Source organism: Bactrocera oleae, chromosome 6 (genome assembly GCF_042242935.1).
Source record: "Bactrocera oleae isolate idBacOlea1 chromosome 6, idBacOlea1, whole genome shotgun sequence".
Classification (NCBI taxonomy): Eukaryota; Metazoa; Arthropoda; class Insecta; order Diptera; family Tephritidae; genus Bactrocera; species Bactrocera oleae.
Genome location: NC_091540.1, coordinates 64,375,724 through 64,400,538, shown reverse-complemented (window position 1 = coordinate 64,400,538; position 24,815 = coordinate 64,375,724). Strand labels below are relative to the sequence as shown.

Here is a 24,815-nt window from a genome sequence, read left to right as displayed (position 1 = left end):
CTATGAAATGCCGACCACTGATATAAACTAACAATTTATAACGCCAGGTAATAATTGTTGCTATCGAATGGAGCAATGAGCTTTATGCTTTGGATTGTACGTTCCGTTCTCTCCTACGCTTCAGTAAATGAATTTACATTGTCTGCGTCAACTACGCAGGCAATGAATGTCAAGTAGAGGTTATTTCCGTAGGTTCTTACCTTAGAGGCCATTGAAGGTTACTGCTCTAGTAGTTGCAGCTTATCCCTTAATAGAAAATTGAACACTTCACAATATTTAAACTTTTTTTTATATTTCCATTTCTATTTTATAACTCAAGTAGATGTTTTTAAATTATCATTTTAACTAATCCTACCGACTACGTCAGTGATATAAAACACAATTCTGTTAATAAAATGTAATGAACTAATTATTTATTGTTTATTTAGTATTTTCAGCTTGACTATTGACATCAGTTGAGAACAAATAGCGGAAAAATAGTACAACAAAGAAGTACATATGTATGTACATACAAGTATGTATGTCACTTATATATATACATATATATCTATGATAATAAGTATGAAATAGTTATTGTATATTATATAACATATGTATCTCTGAACATTTACAGCCTCATGGCATACGTTTTCAGATATTCGTGTGGCGGTGGCAGCTTAAACACCACTCTACCCTTCTCATCCAGATAATCCGTATACTTAATAATGTTCACACACTCCGAACCTATACGTTCCACTAATTGCGCCGAATAAAAGCTGGTGCAGTCCGTAGTCAAGAGTGGATACTTGAGTTCACGGCCCAAGTCTTTCAACTTTTCTATAATTCTCGTTCCAATTGCATGTCCACGAAAACTCTTATCGATCGCCATAGCATGTGCATGCAACGCTCTCTCAACATTATAACGCTCGTAGACATTAGCGTCGCGCTCGGCTTGAGCCAATATTCCTATTTGCTTGCCCAAATTGGATGAACCAAAACGAGCAGCCTCCTTACATAAATGCTCAGCATGATTACTAAACTTTGGACCAGACAACAAAACGCCAACTATACGTTCGTTTAGCATACCGCTAACAGTTTGTTGTTGTACTGCCATTAAACTGGTTCCGTGCGCTATTTGTGAAATATTGAATTTCTCATCTTCCGGATCCGGATGTCCTTGTACGTTGCCAATGCTCAACGGTTCATCTGGGTAGAAATGTAGGCGAAGAAATTTAAGCACCTCATCGCGCTCACTCCATTTTATGACGCGAATTTGTATATTGTCGGCCTGGTTTATTTCAGCTTCGCTACCAGTCATTTCCTGTCGAGCTCTGGTACTCTAATGAAGTCAATATTTGGATTATTAATAATTTTTGTTATTTTATCATTGGTCACAGTTGATAGATTTCCGTGCTGATGCTAACGGGTGGTGCGATAAGATAATTATGATAATTGAAGCCAAATCAAAGTAGAAAGTCGCATTTTCTATATTATAATAGCGTTCATTAGAAAGTGAACAAATGGAAAGTAAAGCTTTCGAGCCGGTAAAAACTAGATATATCACATTTGTAACTAAAAAAATAGACCTATGGCAGTCAGCGAAATTGAATAAAATAAATTAGTATTGTTGAGATACCACTATGTATCCTGGAGTAACCTGTATTTTTCCAAAAACAACTTTCCAACGACCAAACAAAACTTATGGTAAACTGATGAAAGAGAGATATTGAAAAATGTGTAGACCATTCGTCACTGATTTTCCAACTCAAAATGCTCCGAACCGAAGCAGACTCTTTGCCAAATTTTATCCAAGGGAGTTTTGAGCATATTTGTAAGAATTTTTTAACTTAGTGTATTCGGATGCCAAAGCTTTAAACTGGTTTTTTCTGGAAACGCTGCTTTCAGAGTCGTTAAGGTGAATTTGGTCATGGTACGTTTCCTACCCAAAACAATAACCAAAATGTATTGAGGCAATTTTTCGATGTTGTCATCATTAACAGAGGTGGATGGACGAGTCGCATGAAATTTTCGATAGCTTCTTAACCTTCACTGAGTACTTTGTAATACTCAAATACTTATGTTCACGTTCGATATCTGCAATGTCCGTCTTTTCAGTGGTTACTTCTATTTTAATATTTAGCCACTCACACCACTGCTTAATATTAACATTATTTATTCCCTAATCTTGATCGGTTTTCAATATTTTTGCAGGTCTCATAGTATAAAAAATTTTTATTAGCCCTCTTTTTTCCACTTTATTTTTAGTTTTAATAACTTTAAGATTTTAATGATATTTAAAAAAAAAAAATCATAATTTTGAAGACAAATCTTCACTGCTGGCAGCACTGAACTTGTCCCAAATTTCACAGCTGCATACTGTTACCAGATTCGATAACTTGGAGAACAGTCGTGAAATTATTTAGCAACGCTGCCACTGTATATTACTGTTGCGCTAATAAAAAGAACCCTGTTAAATTATTGGATAAAGAATATTTCTTAAAGCGTTGCATTTAAAATGGACCATTTTAAAGAGTGTTGAGCCAATGGCCCAAGAAAAAGAAAATGGAACAAAATTGTAACTGTGATTACAGCATTTAAACCAGTGATCGGCATGAGAGGAAATTTTGTAAATCTTTTTCATTCTCTGTCTAAACAAACACCTTCCTAATTAATTTTATATATTGTATGATTAATTCAACACTAAAAACTTTTATTTTATTGTCTTTAAGTAAAGTAAAACATAAAATATAATTCATAACACCATAAAGCATTCATCATGACACAAAATTTCGTGCAGGGCACATTTCCCTTAGAGGCATAAACACGCGCGATGTTTTTTCGACGCTGTTTCGACAACATTGTTAAAATTTATAGGTTTTACAATGCTCGACAACGACTAAATGATAGAGCGTAAGTGTACGTGTGAAGTTAGCTTGCACAATTGTGCTATGAAATGCCGACCACTGATATAAACTAACAATTTATAACGCCAGGTAATAATTGTTGCTATCGAATGGAGCAATGAGCTTTATGCTTTGGATTGTACGTTCCGTTCTCTCCTACGCTTCAGTAAATGAATTTACATTGTCTGCGTCAACTACGCAGGCAATGAATGTCAAGTAGAGGTTATTTCCGTAGGTTCTTACCTTAGAGGCCATTGAAGGTTACTGCTCTAGTAGTTGCAGCTTATCCCTTAATAGAAAATTGAACACTTCACAATATTTAAACTTTTTTTTATATTTCCATTTCTATTTTATAACTCAAGTAGATGTTTTTAAATTATCATTTTAACTAATCCTACCGACTACGTCAGTGATATAAAACACAATTCTGTTAATAAAATGTAATGAACTAATTATTTATTGTTTATTTAGTATTTTCAGCTTGACTATTGACATCAGTTGAGAACAAATAGCGGAAAAATAGTACAACAAAGAAGTACATATGTATGTACATACAAGTATGTATGTCACTTATATATATACATATATATCTATGATAATAAGTATGAAATAGTTATTGTATATTATATAACATATGTATCTCTGAACATTTACAGCCTCATGGCATACGTTTTCAGATATTCGTGTGGCGGTGGCAGCTTAAACACCACTCTACCCTTCTCATCCAGATAATCCGTATACTTAATAATGTTCACACACTCCGAACCTATACGTTCCACTAATTGCGCCGAATAAAAGCTGGTGCAGTCCGTAGTCAAGAGTGGATACTTGAGTTCACGGCCCAAGTCTTTCAACTTTTCTATAATTCTCGTTCCAATTGCATGTCCACGAAAACTCTTATCGATCGCCATAGCATGTGCATGCAACGCTCTCTCAACATTATAACGCTCGTAGACATTAGCGTCGCGCTCGGCTTGAGCCAATATTCCTATTTGCTTGCCCAAATTGGATGAACCAAAACGAGCAGCCTCCTTACATAAATGCTCAGCATGATTACTAAACTTTGGACCAGACAACAAAACGCCAACTATACGTTCGTTTAGCATACCGCTAACAGTTTGTTGTTGTACTGCCATTAAACTGGTTCCGTGCGCTATTTGTGAAATATTGAATTTCTCATCTTCCGGATCCGGATGTCCTTGTACGTTGCCAATGCTCAACGGTTCATCTGGGTAGAAATGTAGGCGAAGAAATTTAAGCACCTCATCGCGCTCACTCCATTTTATGACGCGAATTTGTATATTGTCGGCCTGGTTTATTTCAGCTTCGCTACCAGTCATTTCCTGTCGAGCTCTGGTACTCTAATGAAGTCAATATTTGGATTATTAATAATTTTTGTTATTTTATCATTGGTCACAGTTGATAGATTTCCGTGCTGATGCTAACGGGTGGTGCGATAAGATAATTATGATAATTGAAGCCAAATCAAAGTAGAAAGTCGCATTTTCTATATTATAATAGCGTTCATTAGAAAGTGAACAAATGGAAAGTAAAGCTTTCGAGCCGGTAAAAACTAGATATATCACATTTGTAACTAAAAAAATAGACCTATGGCAGTCAGCGAAATTGAATAAAATAAATTAGTATTGTTGAGATACCACTATGTATCCTGGAGTAACCTGTATTTTTCCAAAAACAACTTTCCAACGACCAAACAGAACTTATGGTAAACTGATGAAAGAGAGATATTGAAAAATGTATAGACCATTGTTACTCATTTTCGAACTCAAAATGGTCCGAACCTAAGCAGACTCTTTGCCAAATTTTATCCAAGGGAGTTATGAGCATATTTGTAAAAAATTTTTAACTTAGTGTATTCGGATGCCAAAGCTTTAAACTGGTTTTTTCTGGAAACGCTGCTTTCAAAGTCGTTAAGGTGAATTTGGTCATGGTACGTTTCCTACCCAAAACAATAACCAAAATGTATTGAGGCAATTTTTCGATGTTGTCATCATTAACAGAGGTGGATGGACGAGTCGCATGAAATTTTCGTTAGCTTCTTAACCTTCACTGAGTACTTTGTAATACTCAAATACTTATGTTCACGTTCGATATCTGCAATGTCCGTCTTTTCAGTGGTTACTTCTATTTTAATATTTAGCTATTCACACCACTGCTTAATATTAACATTATTTATACCCTAATCTTGATCGGTTTTCAATATTTTTGCAGGTCTCATAGTATTAAAAATTTTTATTAGCCCTCTTTTTTCCAGTTCAATGTTTGTACTTCAGCAGTTACAAAATTTAGAATACATATCACTACAAGTAAGGCAATGTCTTTTAACCCATTCCCAAAAATCAAATACAAATTTATCTCTGATTTTGTAAGCAAGTGGTGTGATTTCTTTTAAATAGTTCGGGATTGCAATTTTTATTTTAAAGTCGGGATAACCTCTAATATTTTTGAGTTTTTTTCTCAATATTATTCAATATTTTATGTCTTCAATTGTTGATTAGAGTTTTGGAAATATCTTGAAATTTCACAAAATCAGCATCATTAGGCACAAAAATTGTAAACTTTTTACCAATGAAAAATTTCTCTATTATACAATATAATGAAAATTTTTTGCATGAAATTTTGATTTCGTTTAAATAAGTTTTAATATAACTTTAAGATTTTAATATTTAAAAAAAAAAAAAAAAATCATAATTTTGAAGACAAATCTTCACTGCTGGCAGCACTGAACTTGTCCCAAATTTCACAGCTGTATACTGTTACCAGATTCGATAACTTGGAGAACAGTCGTGAAATTATTTAGCAACGCTGCCACTGTATATTACTGTGGCGCTAATGAAAAAACCCTGTTAAATTATTGGACAAAGAATATTTCTTAAAGCGTTGCATTTAAAATAGACCATTTCAAGGAGTGTTGAGCCAATGGCCCAAGAAAAAGAAAATGAACCAAATGGAACAAAATTGTAACTGTGATTACAGCATTTAAACCAGTGATCGGCATGAGAGGAAATTTTGTAAATCTTTTTCATTCTCTGTCTAAACAAACACCTTCCTAATTAATTTTATATATTGTATGATTAATTCAACACTAAAAACTTTTATTTTATTGTCTTTAAGTAAAGTAAAACATAAAATATAATTCATAACACCATAAAGCATTCATCATGACACAAAATTTCGTGCAGGGCACATTTCCCTTAGAGGCATAAACACGCGCGATGTTTTTTCGACGCTGTTTCGACAACATTGTTAAAATTTATAGGTTTTACAATGCTCGACAACGACTAAATGATAGAGCGTAAGTGTACGTGTGAAGTTAGCTTGCACAATTGTGCTATGAAATGCCGACCACTGATATAAACTAACAATTTATAACGCCAGGTAATAATTGTTGCTATCGAATGGAGCAATGAGCTTTATGCTTTGGATTGTACGTTCCGTTCTCTCCTACGCTTCAGTAAATGAATTTACATTGTCTGCGTCAACTACGCAGGCAATGAATGTCAAGTAGAGGTTATTTCCGTAGGTTCTTACCTTAGAGGCCATTGAAGGTTACTGCTCTAGTAGTTGCAGCTTATCCCTTAATAGAAAATTGAACACTTCACAATATTTAAACTTTTTTTTATATTTCCATTTCTATTTTATAACTCAAGTAGATGTTTTTAAATTATCATTTTAACTAATCCTACCGACTACGTCAGTGATATAAAACACAATTCTGTTAATAAAATGTAATGAACTAATTATTTATTGTTTATTTAGTATTTTCAGCTTGACTATTGACATCAGTTGAGAACAAATAGCGGAAAAATAGTACAACAAAGAAGTACATATGTATGTACATACAAGTATGTATGTCACTTATATATATACATATATATCTATGATAATAAGTATGAAATAGTTATTGTATATTATATAACATATGTATCTCTGAACATTTACAGCCTCATGGCATACGTTTTCAGATATTCGTGTGGCGGTGGCAGCTTAAACACCACTCTACCCTTCTCATCCAGATAATCCGTATACTTAATAATGTTCACACACTCCGAACCTATACGTTCCACTAATTGCGCCGAATAAAAGCTGGTGCAGTCCGTAGTCAAGAGTGGATACTTGAGTTCACGGCCCACGTTTTTCAACTTTTCTATAATTCTCGTTCCAATTGCATGTCCACGAAAACTCTTATCGATCGCCATAGCATGTGCATGCAACGCTCTCTCAACATTATAACGCTCGTAGACATTAGCGTCGCGCTCGGCTTGAGCCAATATTCCTATTTGCTTGCCCAAATTGGATGAACCAAAACGAGCAGCCTCCTTACATAAATGCTCAGCATGATTACTAAACTTTGGACCAGACAACAAAACGCCAACTATACGTTCGTTTAGCATACCGCTAACAGTTTGTTGTTGTACTGCCATTAAACTGGTTCCGTGCGCTATTTGTGAAATATTGAATTTCTCATCTTCCGGATCCGGATGTCCTTGTACGTTGCCAATGCTCAACGGTTCATCTGGGTAGAAATGTAGGCGAAGAAATTTAAGCACCTCATCGCGCTCACTCCATTTTATGACGCGAATTTGTATATTGTCCGCCTGGTTTACTTCAGCTTCGCTACCAGTCATTTTCTACCAATATCTAATACGGTAATGATGTCAATACTTGGATTATTCACAATTTAAATGTTTTATCGCTAGAGAGAGTTGATCAGAGAACTGCAGAAGTATCAAATTTTTGAACTCTAAGTATACTAGCTTTGTATGTTGGTGCGAATATCGACTCAAAGAAATATGTGTCGTGTGTTTCTTTTTCACACTCTTCTTTTTTATTTGCACAGACTTGTGGCGGTCTTGCTTATCAAAAAAAAATAATAATAATAATAAGAAATACGTGTGACACTCAAGGACTGCCGCGGTAAAGCTATTTATTGCATGGCATTTTTTTTATCAACTTATGCAATTATAATCAGCTATTTAACTTTTATGCAGTATTTTTTTTTTCTTTGATGTTAATTCAAGTTTTTTCTTTGATATTGATTCAAGTTACACTTTTTGAGCGTGGTGATCAATAAGAAAACAATTATTTTTCTTTTGTTGAATAAATGAGAATGAGAAAATATTTGTATTATCTTAAAATACATGTAGATTATTCAGGAATTTTTCTCATTGAAACTATAGATTTATGATAACTGAAAAAAGTAACATAAGTTTGAGAGTTGTTATCCTCTAAATATCTGGAAAATACCGCGTCATCCCATATTTTGTTGTGGATTCTTTTGGATCATTATGTATTTTCAAATTAGTTTTTTCGTAAGAAAAGTTGTCAATCGCTTTGATTATATCAGCGAAGTTGATGTTCAAATCGCCAGCCAAGATAAGTGGAAATTTATTACCATTGATAATCCGATTGAAATACCTAATTTCAAATATATTGTTCAATTCAAACGAGATACTGTTCCAAAAAGTGAGGTTGCTATTTACCAAAATAATAATAATGTTCTAATATTATGACTCCGAATTATAAATTTATTTTTTATTAATTAAATTCCATATTTTTATTTGCCATTAAAAAATTTGTATCTTAAATATTATTATTTTTGAATCACCCTGCTGTCTCTTCAATTGATTTGTTACACTTCGGATATGCGAAAATACGCCTAAAAGTAGGCAAACATTTTGCGCATACTTTGTTGTCGTGTTAGGTTCATTTACGTTACGGAATTTCTTGATTCGTTCGCCGCGCTCAAAGCCCATGATAGAAGCTGTGCAATAGCTTAAAATGTAAGAGAAAAAAAAACGCATGACAATCAGAGACAAGTACAACAAATGCACATGATCAGTAACCAGTGTACCTCTGTATTTGCTTTTTGTTTACCATATGTTGTATTTTTTTCTTGTGCCTTGCATGTTGAGCGATTGAAAATTTCACATAGAACTTTTGCTGCGCTTTGCGTCAGACATTTGATTTGACATGAGTAAGTTCACATAAAAAGTTTGCGACACGAAGTCAAGCACAATGTTGGGCAACTCTCATCTTTTTACGCTTTGCCAAGCAACGGTCGCCTTTTTTACTAGAGAGAAACATTGAAAGCAAAGCGATAAAATGATACGAAACTCTTTTTTATCCATGGTTGAAGTGTCACATAAAGCGAGGAAAGTTGTATGTGAATGGATACTTATTATAGATTTTTTTACACTTATTTAGGATTTTTTTTTTGCAACGTGCAATCCGGTGCAGACAGGGGATTAAAATGATAACCCAAATGCCATCTTTCGACTGATGCCTGTATAATATCGTTCTCGTTCGTGCAACACATAAGCGGCCAAAAAAACATTATTTCTTCTTCAAATTCTTTCAAAAGATTTATAAATGTTAAATAGAAAATCTCTTTCTTACGGTTTTTCTTACTACTGACATAGTTCTACACCACTATTATGAAGAAATATCTATGTTTTGCTTACTAAAATTCCAATATCTCTGATAGACATAAAATCCCGTTTCAAATCTCTAAGTTTCGATGAACTTGCCACGGCTAACGGTTAAATTTTAATAAATGTGAGTAAAAGTACGAATTTTCGGTACTGTTTTAGGGCTATACGGAGTACTAAAGCTATGTTCCTCAAACAGAATTTTTAAGAACTTCGGTCTCCATAAAATTATATAAATAGTAACAAAACGGAGTAGCAACAGTGAAAACTTCATTCATTCATTCATTTCTGTTTTGTTCATATCGAAATTCAAAATCGAACAACTTTTTGGCAGAAACTGATTACAAAATTGTAAATAAACAAATTCATGCGATTATAAATATTAGATCAGCACTAATGGTTTCGAACTAAATTACAAACAATAAAACAAAAAGCAATAAAAATCACGCAATTACGATAAAAAAAGAAATTCGTGAAAAATAAACAAAGAAGTTTGTGCAATAAAAGCAAAATTTGATTTTAAAACAGCGACCTCGGCTATTCAAATTACACACCGATAAAATGTCAAGCCGCAATAGGAAATGTTGTTGGGATGCCACCGATTGGCTGCCGTCCGAAGTCATATATTGGCTGAATGTGCCCAGTTTTCCGCCGGTCTGGAGTCGTTTAAGCAAAAACAACTCGGCCAATGTGGCGCGTTGCAGACCGGAAAGCAAATGTGGTGTCTACGACATCGAAATCCCGAATGAGCTATGGTCACTGTGGGGTTATCTGCATCCGCTAAATGAAGTCTTCAATCCCAAAGCGTGCGACAAGCATAGTTGGGCCTGCAACATAGTGGCTTGCTGTGCGGCAAAACTTTATCCATTGGCGCATTGGAAGCCACACCTCTTGGACAGCATTGTGATCAATGGCGATCGTTATTATTACAATAGTTTGCGTAAATACCGTGGTGAAATCTATCAATTCACGCTGCATGACCTCTGTGATACTTGCTGTTTGGACAATTTACGCTTTAAAGTGCACACTGAAATATTTTCATTCGGTGCACTTTACGAGCATAATAATTCGCCTATAAAGAATTTGGCCAAGAGTCTGGTTAACTTCTTTAGTCAACATAAGGTCGGTCTACTGCATTGTCGCCACCTGCGTGCTGTGGTCATTGGACGTGATAATTGCAACGGTTGCGTTGGTGGTGATTACTTCATGTTCGATTGCCAGAGCAAAGATTATCCACTCTTTGGCGAGAGTGACTGTAGACCCTACCTGCTGCGCTGTAAGACGCTGCAAATGCTGCTCTACTGTATTGTAATGGCGCTGGAGGTGCGCTGCAAGAGAGTTCAGTTTGCATTGCATAAAGTTAGCATTCGATATGACGGCCCAATACTCGAAGATCAGGATGAGAATGAATTAAAGAAATTGCAACGAATCATCGCAAGCAGAAAGGAGAAACCTGTAAACGCGGGTATTTCGCGAATTCGAAATATTTGCAAGAGCGTACAGTGTCCGAAAAGATGATAAACATCCCGTTACGCCGATTTAAACCAAAAAAAAAAAACGGTGCTATTGAAAATAAATACACTTAAACAATCTTATGTACAGAGCTATGACGTAGATCTACATAACTTTAAGTGGCAGTGAAATGTCCAGCTGAGTTGAGATATGAAGAGCTGATGATTACGCCTAAAAGACTTTGGTAAAATCTATGAAGAGTCCTTAAAAATACCTGCGCGTTATTCCTCTGAAAACTTTGTGTTTCAGTTGCAAATATTCATAAAGAAATGAGTTTGTCTGCTGAGCCATTTAAACTTCAAAACGATAATCGTACAGGGTTTAAATCTGTCATGTACTCACCACCAGCTCTGGTTTCGGACTCCAGACTACTGTAAAGTTTTTAAAGCCGACGATGGAAGCCCCATTAAGGCGGCAATAGAAACACGTTTACAAAAAAATATCTCACTCGTAATTTCATTATTAAGGGGCCAGGGGCGGTTGGCAGCTTTATTGTTTACTTGAAAGTTACTATTGAAAAACTGACCTTTAGAACTTTAGCTGCGTCAATACTTTCCTCATCGCAAGGTCCTGCTAGTTCCAGCTTCTTGCACTCAACAATGTTTGTCAGGCACTAGCTAATAGAAAAATATATGTTCAGACTGCTCGTTACCGAATTGGAACCCATCTAGTAAGACTAATAATTTTGTCAGTTGCTGAAAAAAAAGTATATCAGTATTTCTTTCTCAATTACTCCACTTGTGTGCGATTTAGCTCCTGTGTTTCCACTCATTTAGGCATCCTGTAAGACTATTTGGCAGCAAACAGAGTCAACTTAACAGTTTTTTGGTGATCCCAAGATGTTTCGATGATATAAAACACATATTCAGGAAATTTATATAATGTCGTGCCCTACTGAGGCTTGTATTGTAATTGGGAATCCTTCCTATTGGGACTCCAACTGTACCCTCTGAAATCATTGAAGTAATCATCACCTCATTCCAGTTTATATATTTTTTTGGAGTTTGAGTTTCACAGTTTCAACTATTAAAGAAAACAATACTGTTGCGACATAATCGCGTTTTATAATAGCAACATAAATTCCTAAAAGTCTCACTTCTAGACACTCTCAGCTCAACCTAACCTTACAAATAAATAACTATTTTTCAATTCAATGGTAACCAAATTTATTTTTATTCAATGGTAATACACACTTTGGAGCCTGATTACTTATTATATATACTTATATATATACATAAATATATCTATGATAATAAGTACGACATAGTTATTGTATATTATATAATATATGTATCTCTGAATATTTTCAGCCTCATGGCATACGTTTTCAGTTATTCGTATGGCGGTGGCAGCTTAAACACCACCTTACCCTTCTCATCCAGATAATCAGCATACTTAATGACATTCACACACTGCATACTCAGTTAATTGCGCCGAACAAAAGCTGGCACAGTTCGTAGTCATGAGTGGATACTCGAGCTCACGACCCAAGTCTCTTAACTTCTCTTTAAGTCTCGTACCAATCCCCCGTCCACGAAAATTCCTATTGACCGCCGAGGCATTTACATGCAACGCTCTCTCAACATTATAAGGCTTGAAGACATTAGCGTCGCGCTCGGCCTAAATAAAAATCCGAAACAACCTGCCCCAATTATCCGAACTGTGACGGTCGACCTCCTTAAATAAATGCTCAGCTTCATTGCTATACTTCGGAGCAGAAAATAATTTGTTAACTGGCTTTTGTTGCATTGCTATGAAGCTGGATCCATGCGCTATTTCTGCAATACCATACTCTGCAACTAAGGGTTCTTGATCTTTGACAACGTTCAACGGTTCATCTGGATAGAAATGTGTTCAAAGAAAATTAACCACCTCATCGCGCTCACTCGATTTTATTACGCGAATATGCATATTGTCCACTTAATTCACTTCAGTTTCACGATCAGTCATTTTCTACTGAGTTCTGGTACTCTAATGAAGTGTCTATGTTTGGATAATCCATAATTTTGTATGTTTTATCGTTGATGACGGTTGAGAGATTATGATACGTGCTGATAATAGCGATAAGAGAATTGTGATAATAAAGCCGTTTCAAAGTACATAGAAAGTTAAATATTCCATGTTGTGATAATATTCATTAGACATTGAACTAATAGAAGGTAAGAGCCATTAGAGATTAGATATGTAACACATGTGACTAAAAATTGCCATATGATAGTTAGCTGAATGGAATAAACAGCTGGTATTGGCGGCAGTGTATGCAAGTATGTATGTATAAAGCATTAGTTTTAACTGCTTTTCTAGAAGCTTATAAAGTTAAATAAAAACACACAGTCGTCTCTCCTTTAAAATAGTTTTGCCTACATCGACTTTCTTAGTCGAGTACTTTATTACTATTGTAATGCGTACTCTTCCTAAACGTCGGAAAGAGGTTGAGAAAATATCTTATAACCCGTAACTTATGAAAGACTGTGGAAAATGTTTTCGGTATTCTGAGCATCCATCTCAAAATGCACCGACCCGAAGCAGAAATTCAACCATAATTGATCTACTTATCGTAATCGCTTTGTATTGGATTTGAGCACGAAAAATGCAGGCAAAATTACTTTGCCGTATCTTCTGGCTCATTTGTTGTCTATAGCGATTAGTATTTACAGTTTCACCAGGTTTTAGAAGCTCATGATATACACACATCCTTCTGATACCAACAAACACAGAGCATTGCCTTCTTACCGCATCAAACTGTTTTTGCAGTCGATGTTGATGGTTGTCCCGGATTTACCCATGATTTTCTCCGTTTAGCATTCTTAAAATATATCGATTTTTAATCGCCAGTGACAATTCGATATAAAACTGATTTTCTTTCGTGTCTTTAAAACAAAATTTCACAAGTTTTTTTCGGTTTTCCATTTGTTTTTCATTCAATTTATGTGGCACCCATTTTCTACACTTTTGAATCTTTTCCATAGCAATTGTTTGTTTTGCAATATTTAACATGGCTGCCATTTGCTTTTGACTAAAAGTATCATTTTCATTCAACTTGCTTGCAGTTCAGCGTATTCAAACTTTTTTCGTGGTCTTCCACGTTCTTCATTTCTGATATCAAAATCATTATCTCTGAACTGTTCAAACCATCTTTTGCATGTTGCTTCTGATGAACATGATCACCCTATGTCTCGACAAGCATTCGATGCGACTCTGCAGCACTTTTCTTCAAATGAAAGTAAAAAATTAATGCTTTCCGCAAATCATCACTTTCCGGTAAAAAAGTTGACATTTTCAACACAATGAAAAAATATGCTGCTGTTTGTTCAATGTCTGTAAGGTTATTGAATATGTTTGAGAGCTGTCATGTCAACCAAACAGAAAAAAAAATTAAGGTTCGTTCACAACAAATGTTCTCTACCAATACATTTGTATCTCAACGATCACTTCATACCGGTACACCTTGTGAAAGCAATATTCCTGGTCTTATTGCTGCATGATTGGCCGTCTGATAGTCCAAATTTGCAATCATTGGACTACAGTTTGCGGTCAGATTTGAAGAACATGGCCTGTCGAATATCCCACAGAAATTTGGAGAGTTTAAAAAAATCTTTGGTACGAGCAGCGTCGTTAACACCAATAGAAACTTTGCGTACCCGTTTAAGGGCGTGGGTCAAAGCAAAAGGTTTATCATGGCCTGAACTTGTAACAGAACTTATGGCTGTGCTTAGTACCTATATACTTTATAGGGTGGAATATTTCATAATCGCCAGTATTTCACACTACATCCTTGCCAAAAATAATTTTTATTACAGCGGCAAAATTTGTTAAATTGTAAGAACTTGCGAAAAGACGGTGTCTAAAATAATGTGAACAAAATTTCACCTTCACATATATATTTCATGTTTATATACATATACATACAGGTATGTGTATGAATGCAGGTGGCAACCACTGCCTTAGCGATCTTATTCACCTTTGCCGGCGTAGCATTATTAACAGCACGAAATTTTATTATTTATGACGCGATAAATAATTCAGTGACGGGGTGTATAATTTACACCATGGGGCACACCGAATCATTAATTTGTCATCATAACCTAACATTATTTAGTTTGGACAAATAAAAAAATCGAGTAACTACACCAAAGTGTCGAAAAATTATAATAAACCGTTAGACGTGTTACATCCGGCTGGCTGTGGGTGTTGTGTGAATTAGTTGAATAACGGTATTTATGCAAAAGTATGTCAGCATACGGTATGAGTTATTCACACTAATTCCATACACATACATATGTGTGTATATGTTAGGTGTTCGTATAATTTACAATAACTACAAACCGCAGGTTAGCTTTAGTTTAGAAGGTAAAATGAAGCAAACATTCAAAGGGGCGCACATAACTGAAAATATTATTAACAAGACTTTACATCCATATGCATACATTATCGACCTAAATGCGAGATTGCCGATAATTTCAACTCACTGAAAATTTGTATTTTTACTGAAAAAGATTAAGCTAGTAACCAACCGTGCCCAAATAAAGTCTAAACTTATTTGATCATTATACCATTTTGGCCGCTTTCAAGTCGAAATTTCTAAAAAATACAGTCAAACCTGGTTAAAAAAGAGTTCAAAGAACCATGAATTTTTTCTCGCTTATAGAGGTTTCTCACTAAAACGACACACGCTGATTTTTCGTTTAGACATTATAAGTTGTTGTAAGAGCTGTACAGCTCGTTGCAAATGATATTTATGAACTGCAGGTAGCATGAAATATAAATTAATACAGTTAATTATAATAATATAAAATAATAGTAATATTATTTATTTGAATTACAAGAAAACAACATAGTTCCTGATTCCTGAAAAAAAAGAATGAGTCATTTATAGATAAATTGTCGTTTATAGAGGTCAATACAAAACAGGCTCTCAGTTATAGAGGTCAGAGTGGGAAAAATGACTGTCATTTATGGAGGTTTTTGTTTCTCACTCATAGAGGTTTTTGAGCGGTCAAAATTCGGTACCTGAGAATTATTCTCACTTATAGAGTTTGCTTGTTTACCCAATTCTCTCTTAGGTATCAATCTGAAAATTTGCAAACGTCCTTTTCTCCCCACGATACCGCTCATTTGTCAGAACCGCAAATATCTTACTACTATAGCATATACTTAGATGCCATACAAACTGAACGATCAGGATCAGGTGCTTGTATGGAAAACCTTTCCATTTGAAGAGATATCTTCTAGAAATTTGGGACGGGTTATTGCCTTAGACAGTGTTAAAATCTGCAAAGAAATTTTTCGAACGAGTCACGATTGCATATAGCGGTCATAAAAACTAAACGATCAAAATGAAGTCCTTGTATAGAATTTTTTTTTTTTATTTGACAAATATCTCCACCATATTCGACATAAGTTACTATCCAAGGCAAGCATATAATCTCCAAAAAAAATTGTTTTGACCACTCTCAAATACTGTTTACAGCATATTTTGCTACCGAACATCTTTATTATTTGTAGCAAAGAAGGAGCTTTCTCAGTACAAAGCTTCGGCGTCTGTTCACAGTACTTTTTTTGTTTTAGTCGCAGAAGCAGTCTACAGATATACCATTGTATGGATTGCAGATAATAGAGAAGATATTTTATGGCACCATTTTTGATCCAGATATGCATGGAATTTTAAAATTGTTATAAGTTGAGGAGTTTTGCGAAGCAAAGTAAAGCCCAGAGTGAATGCATTCACCATCATGCGGCTCATAACAGAGCAGTAGCAATATGCCTTAAAAATAAATAAAAAATCCGCAGAGTCTTTGGGTTAAGTCAAAATTTATCGGGAGACCAAAATGTTTTGAAAAACTAGTTCCGAAATGTTGTCTTTACGTAGCTAATAGCGAATAGTGAGGCTCTTCCCAGCTAGTTAGGAACACATAGAATAGAAGCGCGCGACGCTCCAAGAACAGTAGCTCCACCAAAGGTAGTTTAAAGTCAAAAACCAGCTGTCTTGACAGCTCACAACGTCTTCTTGACGAAATACTACATAGAAGATCCCGAAAAGGTAAAATTACGAGGTAAGAAGCAAAGTTTGCTCATTAGGGATCTCCGTTGTAGTATTTCGTCAAGAAAGCGTCGTGATATTTGTGCCCAACATTGAACATGTTTTGAGTATCTTAAATATTTTCTGGTAACACAGTAGAGCGTTACTACACCAAAGTTTTCCACTAATCAGAACATTTATGACATTAAACGCGCTTTACAGAAGCTTTCATATTGATTAGCTACACTCAGAAAAAATAAGATATTGTTTTATAGATTTTCCCAACAGTTTATTATTAGCAATTGGAATTTTCTCATTGATTTCCTCGGCTAAATCGATCTAAATCTGTCTGCAACGATCAGTAAAACTCAGTGATTTCGGTGTTATTAATATTTATACACATTTGATGAGATAGATTTTAGGTTAGAGTTCGGCTGACAGCTAAATTAATTTTGATTACGAACTTTCTAACCACTTACAAGAGAGAGCTATCTTTGATTCGACCAACTCTATTGAGGAATTATATTTAAAAAAAACTATGTTATGTGAACGTAACGCGCCTAAACCTTGGTCCAAAGTCAATAAACCAGCACAATTGGATTGAATATCGACAGAAAATCGAAACAAAAACACCTACATGATGTCCAAACCGTTGCAACAACAAAAAAAATTATTTAAGTTCTCTAGGTCTTGGTTTTGTTTTTGTTGTATCGTCTCCTGAGTCTTCTTACTCTATTTGCATTGTTAAGTACTGAATTTGACTACAAAAAGCTTCCATTATTTCAGCCTTTTTACGCTTTAATCAAAAATCCTTGAATCTCAAACCACACACTGATTCATAAACCCCCAAAATCTGATATAAAACAGTGCGTTTTTATGCAACGCTCATTCGAGCGTGCAATTTATACGACTGCAGCTCTAGCTCTACTGTTTTATTTCTTCTACTTTTTTTTTTTAATTTTTTTATTTTTAATTTTTAAGAATTGTTGCATCCTTGGAATTCAATTCACTCACGCTGTGCAGTCAAATCCAAGCTCTGGCCGCTGCCGCTGCAGCTACCAGCGCCAAGAAATTTAATCGTGTGCATGCTGGAACACCCAAATAGCTGTCGACGCACTCGAAAAATCTCGTATCTGGTATGACATAAAATATGGTAAGCAGTATAAATGGTTGCGCTAAAGCTATGTGCGGGCAGCAGGAACAGCAGCAGTAGCGGCAGCATAAAAGGTCGCTCGCTGCACATTGTTCACTGCCAATATTGCAACACCTCCAGCTGTGCGGCTGTGGTGCGATATAATAACCGAACACACAGAAAACAAAAAAAAGCAAAAAAAAAAAAAAACGTAGAAGAATGCAATTTCACCGTTGTCGCAGCCTACATAGTGCTGTCAGCAAGGCAACTTTGGCTTCTGTCGAAGATTTATAGCGATTACGGAACACTTGGCAAGGTCCTATTGTGCCTATGCGGGCTTCCATGTATGTATGTATAGTATGTATGTAGGAATGTAGGTGCATACTTTACACGCCTGCGCTGAAGAGCTAGCGTTAATAAAGCAACTAGTGCATTTCGAGCAACGATGATTATGGATTACTTTAAATGAAAAAAAAAAATTTTTTTTTGTTGCTCACAATTCACATTCAATTAATTTTTTATTGTTTTAATTTTTAATACATTTACAGTTTTGTAAGTAATATTTATTAAAAGTTAAATACAAAACTTTTTTGTTTTTTGGTTGATAAAAATGAAAAGATCTTAATTACATATTTATAAAATTCTTAAAAAAAAATCATAAGAAATATTGAAAAAATGTCTGTTAAACGCTTAACGCTGATCGAGTGACATAATACGTAATTGTTTTTGTACAGCACTCTTATCAACTTCAGGCAATGAAGTTTTTAGTACGCCAAATATCCACGTCCGTTTGCAAGCATTTTCGAAAATCATAATCACATAAGCCTAGGCTGTATAACGGATTAGTGGCTTTGAAGAAATGCAAACCACGCCCAATCTTTATAATGTAACCGTTGCTGAGACTGTAATTAGGCGAGGTGCGATTAGTTTGTATGCATATATATTAGAGGTATATTACAACGGTAACTTACACAATTTTGCGATCATGCAAAGTGTTTTCGAATTTTATGCTTAAAGTTATATTACGTCTCGACATATCCGCTCTAATCTGTTCCAGCATATTTCTTTGGTTCTCCGGCGCTTTGGCATCAGTTTTCGTGACTACTCTCACATACTTGAGGTGACGGCAGTTCTTTACCAACAATTCCAAGAATGTGACAAGATTCTGAAACTGCACAAATATATTTAGTTGTTATGCTCCAGCGCATACTATCATTGCTATTCACACATACATGATACTTTTCGTGCAGATATGGTTCTTCAAGTAGCACCTCTTTTACATCCACATTGAGGTACTGCCCGAATATCGACAGATAACTGTTACCGGTAGAATTGTCGTCTATGGGTATATTTTTGACCAGCTCACCGCGTGTGACATGCTTCTGTACACGGTCCTTGATTTGTTCCGCGCGGTCAATGTACTCTTTGATACGCTCATAAAACACCTTTTTCTTTGACACATCCAATTCGTCTGTCCAAGAGCAATAACAAAAGAAATGCAAACGCATAGAATTAAAATTGTCCACAACGTTTTGTTGAAGCAATTTCACTTGCTATTCCTTACCCGCCACCAGATCCATAAGTATTTGTATCCCATCTTGATAGAGATGTTGTGCCTCCAAAATCCGTCCGGCTTGATCACACTGCACTGCTCGCATTAATATATCTTTGGCATTCATTCTGCCCACAAACATTCGCCACAATCACTTTTATAAACAAAAGTTTCTATATTTTAGTTTTATAAAATGACACAGCCAAAATAGTAGCACTTACAATTTAAGACTACAACGAAACCAAAAATAAAAAGACACTAAAAATTTGTACAAATAAAACTAAACGCTTTAATAAATTATTAAAGCAAACACAAAAAAATTTCGAATACTGGCAAACGAATTTTTCTCCACTTATCACTGTTTGATGACAAAGTTTTGTTTTTCCTAAAAGAAAATATTGTCAAATATGACATTTATAATAAACAAACAAAGGACGCTGACAGCTGTTGACTGTATAAGTAAGCGTTGCCAGATGAGCAGTTTGCTTAGTAAAGAAGAAATATTACTTTTACACTTTTAAACATTTAGGTTTTGATTAAATTGCTTGCAAATATTATATAATTTTGGTGTGCTCAGCAAAGTTAACATAAGAAATGAAAACGATATAGGTTAGCAGTATTATTGAATAAGTCAGCTGTTTGTTAGCAAAGCAGAGAAAACAATTGAATTGAATATCAAATAACTTGAATTGTGGATATGGCAATACTATGAAATATATCTTGCATACCTTTAGGCATTACGGAAATAATTCAAATTATTAATTGTTAATTAGTATATTAATGGTGCAATTAAGTAATTATTATATTAATTATTGAAATTTAATTACACAATTAATAAAATTGTGTCTACATTTATGCACATGTATAAGTTAAGGGAAAAATAATTTACACGCGATCTGACTTTGCGAAAACGAAGGGGAGGAGCGTGGCTGAATTTTTAAGGGTTTAGAATGGATAGCCATATCTCGATTTACGGCAAAACTACAGGTCCTACAGAAAAACGTTATATGACAATGTTATAGGTAATGAAGGGATCTATAACTTTCCTATTGTGACTTTTTTCACATAACCGTACATTTTATATGAAAAATTCAAATCACCAACTTTTTGGGTTTTTTATTTTTTTCTGTAATGATATTGGGTGCCCTTACATACAATCATAAGCTGTCGCTGAAATTGAAACCGATGATGCAACTTGCAAGTATCAAAGTAAGGAAAATATCTTCAGGTGTTAGGAAAGCTTCATATATTGTATGTTACGAAACAATTCAACATTCATTATTCGATGAAATTGCAAAATGGATAACAATCAAATTTGGTATTTTATTTAGTTATATAATAGGTCTTAGACTCGCTTAGCTTGATTGCCATGTTTTACTTCGCGTCAGCGAAAATTATATTAAAATCATCTTCAAATGAGATATATGGGATATCAACTCAACTGTAGAAGTTTAATTTAATCTAAAAAGTTGATGATCGATTCGGTTTATGCGCGTAGTTTAAATGAATCAGTTCGGGTCAAATTTGTTCAGATGGTATATGTATAAAATATTCTCAAAGTTTCAATAAATTATATTAAATTTTATATCAAAAAATTCAATGAGAACCCCTCATCAGCCCCTCTAATTAATTTACAATTGAAAGCCCTTTCGGTGGTATCTGTGCCCTACCCTATATATGGTAAGTACAAGGCATAGGGAATGTTAGCAACTTCCTTATTGGTGATGCGGGAATTCTCTAACACTGTCTTTCTGACATTCTTTGATTTATGTATGATTTACAACCTTACCTCACCCCCGGTTGCCTGGCGGTGGCTACCGACCTTTCTTTCTTCCACTGTGTATGTTATCTTAATTATTTTAAGAATTATGAAATTCACTCATTGAGATATTATAAGGATGGAAGCAGTATTATCCCCGGATTGTCAAATTTAAACTATGGGTTTTGTTAGATTAGAGAGAAACCAAAGTTTCTGTTCTTTTCAGGAGTCCTCTTCTATTTTCTGCCGCCAGATTATGAAAAGCTTTTTGAAAAACCGTCGTGTATTTTTAAAATTAGGCTTAAACCGAGACTCTTTATGATAACCATTTTTGTAAGATAACAAAAAAGCGTTTTGAATTTTCTATGTGGTATTCCTATGTCTACTGAAGACACAGTTTTTCGGAGCTTTCTATTCTCTTATCAGTTCAACCATTGCAAGATAGACTCTGCTGCATTTTAGTTTAATATATTTTAGGTTGTCTAGTCGAAATTGCAAAACCTCAAACTAATTCTTTGATAACACTATAGAACTACACAAAAATGCATTTAGCTAAGCGAATGTTATGCGGGACTTTGAAACCACAATTTTTTTTTGTGAAAAGCCACAAAAATATTTGATTATCCAAAATTTGCATATAAAGTCGCAAGCGATCACACGGCTTTCGCAGTTTAAATTCAAGTCTACCAGCAAGTGTGCAGCGGTCCGCATTAAAGAATACCGCCTTCCAGAGCTCGATTGCTAAAGCTCAGTCAGTCAATCAAGTATGGGCGAGAAGTACAATCTTCTGTTACTCTTCGATCGTCCACATGAACCCGTGTTCATGGAAAAGGGGCGAGGAGTAGTGTTTGATGTACCGAAAAAATTTCTCACCGATCGCTACCGCGTTATTGACAATGAAGTGCTGGACCGATTTGGTGAAAGGGCTGAGAGACTTGTAAATGTACAAGATATTGCCATGCCCGATCTAAGTTTACCATTGAAATTGTCACGTAAGGCACATTTCTCGCTCTGCGTGCCGGCACATCGTGTAATGGCGGCGCGCCTGATAGATACGTTCATTAGCGCGCCCACAATCGATGAACTGCAGAGTGTTGCGATTTATGCGCACGATCGACTCAATCCATATCTCTACAATTATGCGTTGAGCGTGGCTATACTTCACCGCAATGACACCAAAGGCATGGGTTTGCCCTCTTTCATACAGAGTTTCCCCAACAAATTTGTGGATCGTCAAATTTTTCGGCATTTACGCGAGGAATGCACAATCGTACCCGAAGGTTCGCGCATACCAATTGTAATACCACATGATTATACAGCTTCGGAAGACGAACCAGAGCATCGTTTGTGGTACTTTCGTGAAGATTTTGGTGTGAACTTATATCATTGGCATCGGTATTTGCTGTATCCATTCGAGGCGAGCGAACGCAGTGTTGTATTTAAGACGCGTCGTGGTGAATTGTTCTACTATATGTATCAGCAGATCTTAGCCAGGTACAATGCAGAGCGATTAGGTAATGATTTGAGGCGTGTGGAACCCTTAAATGATTTACGCGAATATATTAGGGAAGGCTACTTTCCCAAAATGGAGTCGGCCCCACGCTGCGACAATACCAAACTTTCAGATGTACGACGCCATCAGGATCAATTAATTATGGATATTGAAGAATTGGAACAATGGAGCGAACGCATAAATGAAGCTATCACGAAAGGTTTTATTTTAGATGTAAGTTTAAGTGAGCGGAAAAGCCCTCGCTTCACTTCCATATATTTTCAAATTATTTTTAAATATTTATCCACAGGAAAGTGACAAGCATATACCTCTCAATATCGATGTGCTCGGCAATATAATTGAGTCATCCATAGCTTCACCAAACCGTAGCCTTTACGGCGATCTTCATAATATGGGTAATCTCTTCATCGCCTATGCACACGATCCGACACATCGTCATTTGGAGTCTTTTGGTGTTGTGGGTGATTTAGCTACGGCAATGCGGGATCCCGCCTTTTATAGATGGCACGCATATCTCGATAGTATCTTTCAGCAACATAAAGCACGTCTAACACCCTACACCGCTACGGAACTGCGCTACGTTGACGTTTCTTTAATATCTGTGGAAGTCACAGCTGAGGATGTGCGGGAACGTAATGTTTTAAAAACTTTCTGGCAAGAATCCGATATTGATCTGTCACGTGGTTTGGACTTCGCGCCACGCGGTAATGTTTTTGCGCGCTTCAAACACCTACAACATGCGCCCTTCACATATACAATCAAGGTGAGTAATGAGAGCGACACAAAACGTTTTGGCCTGGTGCGCATCTTTCTCAGTCCTAAGTTCGATGAGGAAGGACAGGCTATGCCTTTCAACGTACGAAGGCTATTGATGATCGAACTGGATAAATTTGTGGTATCACGTGAGTAAATATTTATTAGAGGAAAAGTGTATCTGTACAGCTATAATTGTTTTCAGTACAACCTGGTGAAAATGTCATACGTCGTCGTTCTACTGAATCAAGCCTTACGATTCCCGTTGAGCGTACTTTCCGGGAACTGGAAGTGACTCGTGCGCCTAATGAAACATTGGAAAATGTTTGTGGCTGGCCACATCATATGCTGATACCGAAGGGTTCAACAAAAGGTTTGCAGTGTCATCTCTTCGTTATGGTATCAAATTGTGACCGGGAGAGTGTAAGTAAAATAAGAACACCAGTTGTATTAAAAATTTCTTAAATTTACTTCTTTAGGTTGATGAAGAACCTGTTGATGGTGCTGCCTCCAGTAGCTTTCAGAATCTCTTGCAACACGATCATCATGCCTTGGGCTTTCCATTCGATCGCCTGCCTCGACTGGGTGCTGACCGCCTTGACGACTTTCTCACACCGAATATGATGATTGCTGATGTCGTCATACGTCACGAAAATCGCACGGAACACTGTTGTTGATCCGAGCACATTGGGTTTATATATATTATTTCTTACAGTTAAATATATTTAAAACAATGTTTAAAGCCTGGTTAAGGTGTCCGGAAAGTAATCTTGTGAAATGATAGTTAGCAGAAAGCATTTGTGTGTTGTACGATTTGCAGTAAATATTGTTCTGATGCTTCTACCCGAAAACCCATTTGTATTTTGAGTAGTTTCTATAGAATCTCTTTAGTTGGACTTTCTTAAAAAAAAGAAACGGCCGCGTAAATTTTAGAATCGTTTAAACAAGGTATAGGGCTTATGAAAGCCTGTCGACCTTAGCTTTCAGTTTCTCTATTTTTTGGTACCAATTTCAAAGCACATTGGTTACGTAAAACATTTTCGTAAACTCGGACCATATCTATGATCCTCAAAGTGTCAGACGCCTTTCGAATCTACTCGACTGAAACTCAAATACTGTGGCAAAAACCCCTCTTGATTCTCTCAAATTGATTAAGAAGCTTGCCGACGTAACGATACCTAAACAACCACCTACCGCACAATCAGTTTACGCTCGGATTCTCCTCATAACTCCAACCCAAA

General features: G+C 35.7%; 6 protein-coding genes and 1 pseudogene across 8 annotated transcripts; 2 read left to right on the top strand and 5 right to left on the bottom strand.

Annotated features, from left to right (window-relative positions):
* Positions 1-382: 382 nt before the first annotated feature.
* Positions 383-1,297, bottom strand: LOC138857765 (arylalkylamine N-acetyltransferase-like 2). The gene has a single exon (XM_070111493.1). The coding sequence runs from the start codon at positions 1,295-1,297 to the stop codon at positions 608-610; it is 690 nt and encodes a 229-aa protein (XP_069967594.1). The 3' UTR covers positions 383-607.
* A 2,010-nt stretch (positions 1,298-3,307) lies between these two features.
* Positions 3,308-4,222, bottom strand: LOC138857735 (arylalkylamine N-acetyltransferase-like 2). Its single transcript, XM_070111419.1, has one exon. The coding sequence runs from the start codon at positions 4,220-4,222 to the stop codon at positions 3,533-3,535; it is 690 nt and encodes a 229-aa protein (XP_069967520.1). The 3' UTR covers positions 3,308-3,532.
* A 2,394-nt stretch (positions 4,223-6,616) lies between these two features.
* Positions 6,617-7,603, bottom strand: LOC106627418 (arylalkylamine N-acetyltransferase-like 2). Its single transcript, XM_014247514.3, has one exon. The coding sequence runs from the start codon at positions 7,529-7,531 to the stop codon at positions 6,842-6,844; it is 690 nt and encodes a 229-aa protein (XP_014102989.2). The 5' UTR covers positions 7,532-7,603; the 3' UTR covers positions 6,617-6,841.
* A 1,989-nt stretch (positions 7,604-9,592) lies between these two features.
* Positions 9,593-11,288, top strand: LOC118681159 (uncharacterized). The gene has a single exon (XM_036364694.2). It carries the CDS (start codon positions 9,896-9,898, stop codon positions 10,850-10,852), a length of 957 nt encoding a protein of 318 aa, XP_036220587.2. The 5' UTR covers positions 9,593-9,895; the 3' UTR covers positions 10,853-11,288.
* Positions 11,289-12,018: 730 nt separating this feature from the next.
* LOC106627361 (arylalkylamine N-acetyltransferase-like 2) lies at positions 12,019-13,146 on the bottom strand (annotated as a pseudogene).
* Positions 13,147-18,503: 5,357 nt separating this feature from the next.
* LOC106627404 (MIT domain-containing protein 1) lies at positions 18,504-19,946 on the bottom strand. 3 transcript variants are annotated; one of them, XM_036364696.2, is made up of 5 exons: positions 19,884-19,946; positions 19,562-19,703; positions 19,230-19,468; positions 18,969-19,168; positions 18,504-18,899 (listed from the first exon to the last, which is right to left on the bottom strand). In XM_036364696.2, exons 2-5 carry the CDS (start codon positions 19,689-19,691, stop codon positions 18,746-18,748), a joined length of 723 nt encoding a protein of 240 aa, XP_036220589.2. In that variant the 5' UTR covers positions 19,692-19,703; positions 19,884-19,946; the 3' UTR covers positions 18,504-18,745. The 3 variants fall into 3 exon arrangements, with proteins under 3 accessions (XP_036220589.2, XP_036220590.2, XP_014102973.2); XM_014247498.3 differs by having other exon boundaries at positions 18,506-18,899; positions 19,771-19,929; XM_036364697.2 differs by lacking the exon at positions 19,884-19,946 and having other exon boundaries at positions 18,505-18,899; positions 19,562-19,764.
* Positions 19,947-21,625: 1,679 nt separating this feature from the next.
* LOC106627395 (phenoloxidase 2) lies at positions 21,626-24,424 on the top strand. Its single transcript, XM_014247488.3, has 4 exons — positions 21,626-23,034; positions 23,111-23,723; positions 23,780-23,997; positions 24,054-24,424. Exons 1-4 carry the CDS (start codon positions 22,075-22,077, stop codon positions 24,249-24,251), a joined length of 1,989 nt encoding a protein of 662 aa, XP_014102963.2. The 5' UTR covers positions 21,626-22,074; the 3' UTR covers positions 24,252-24,424.
* The last annotated feature ends 391 nt before the right edge of the window (positions 24,425-24,815 follow it).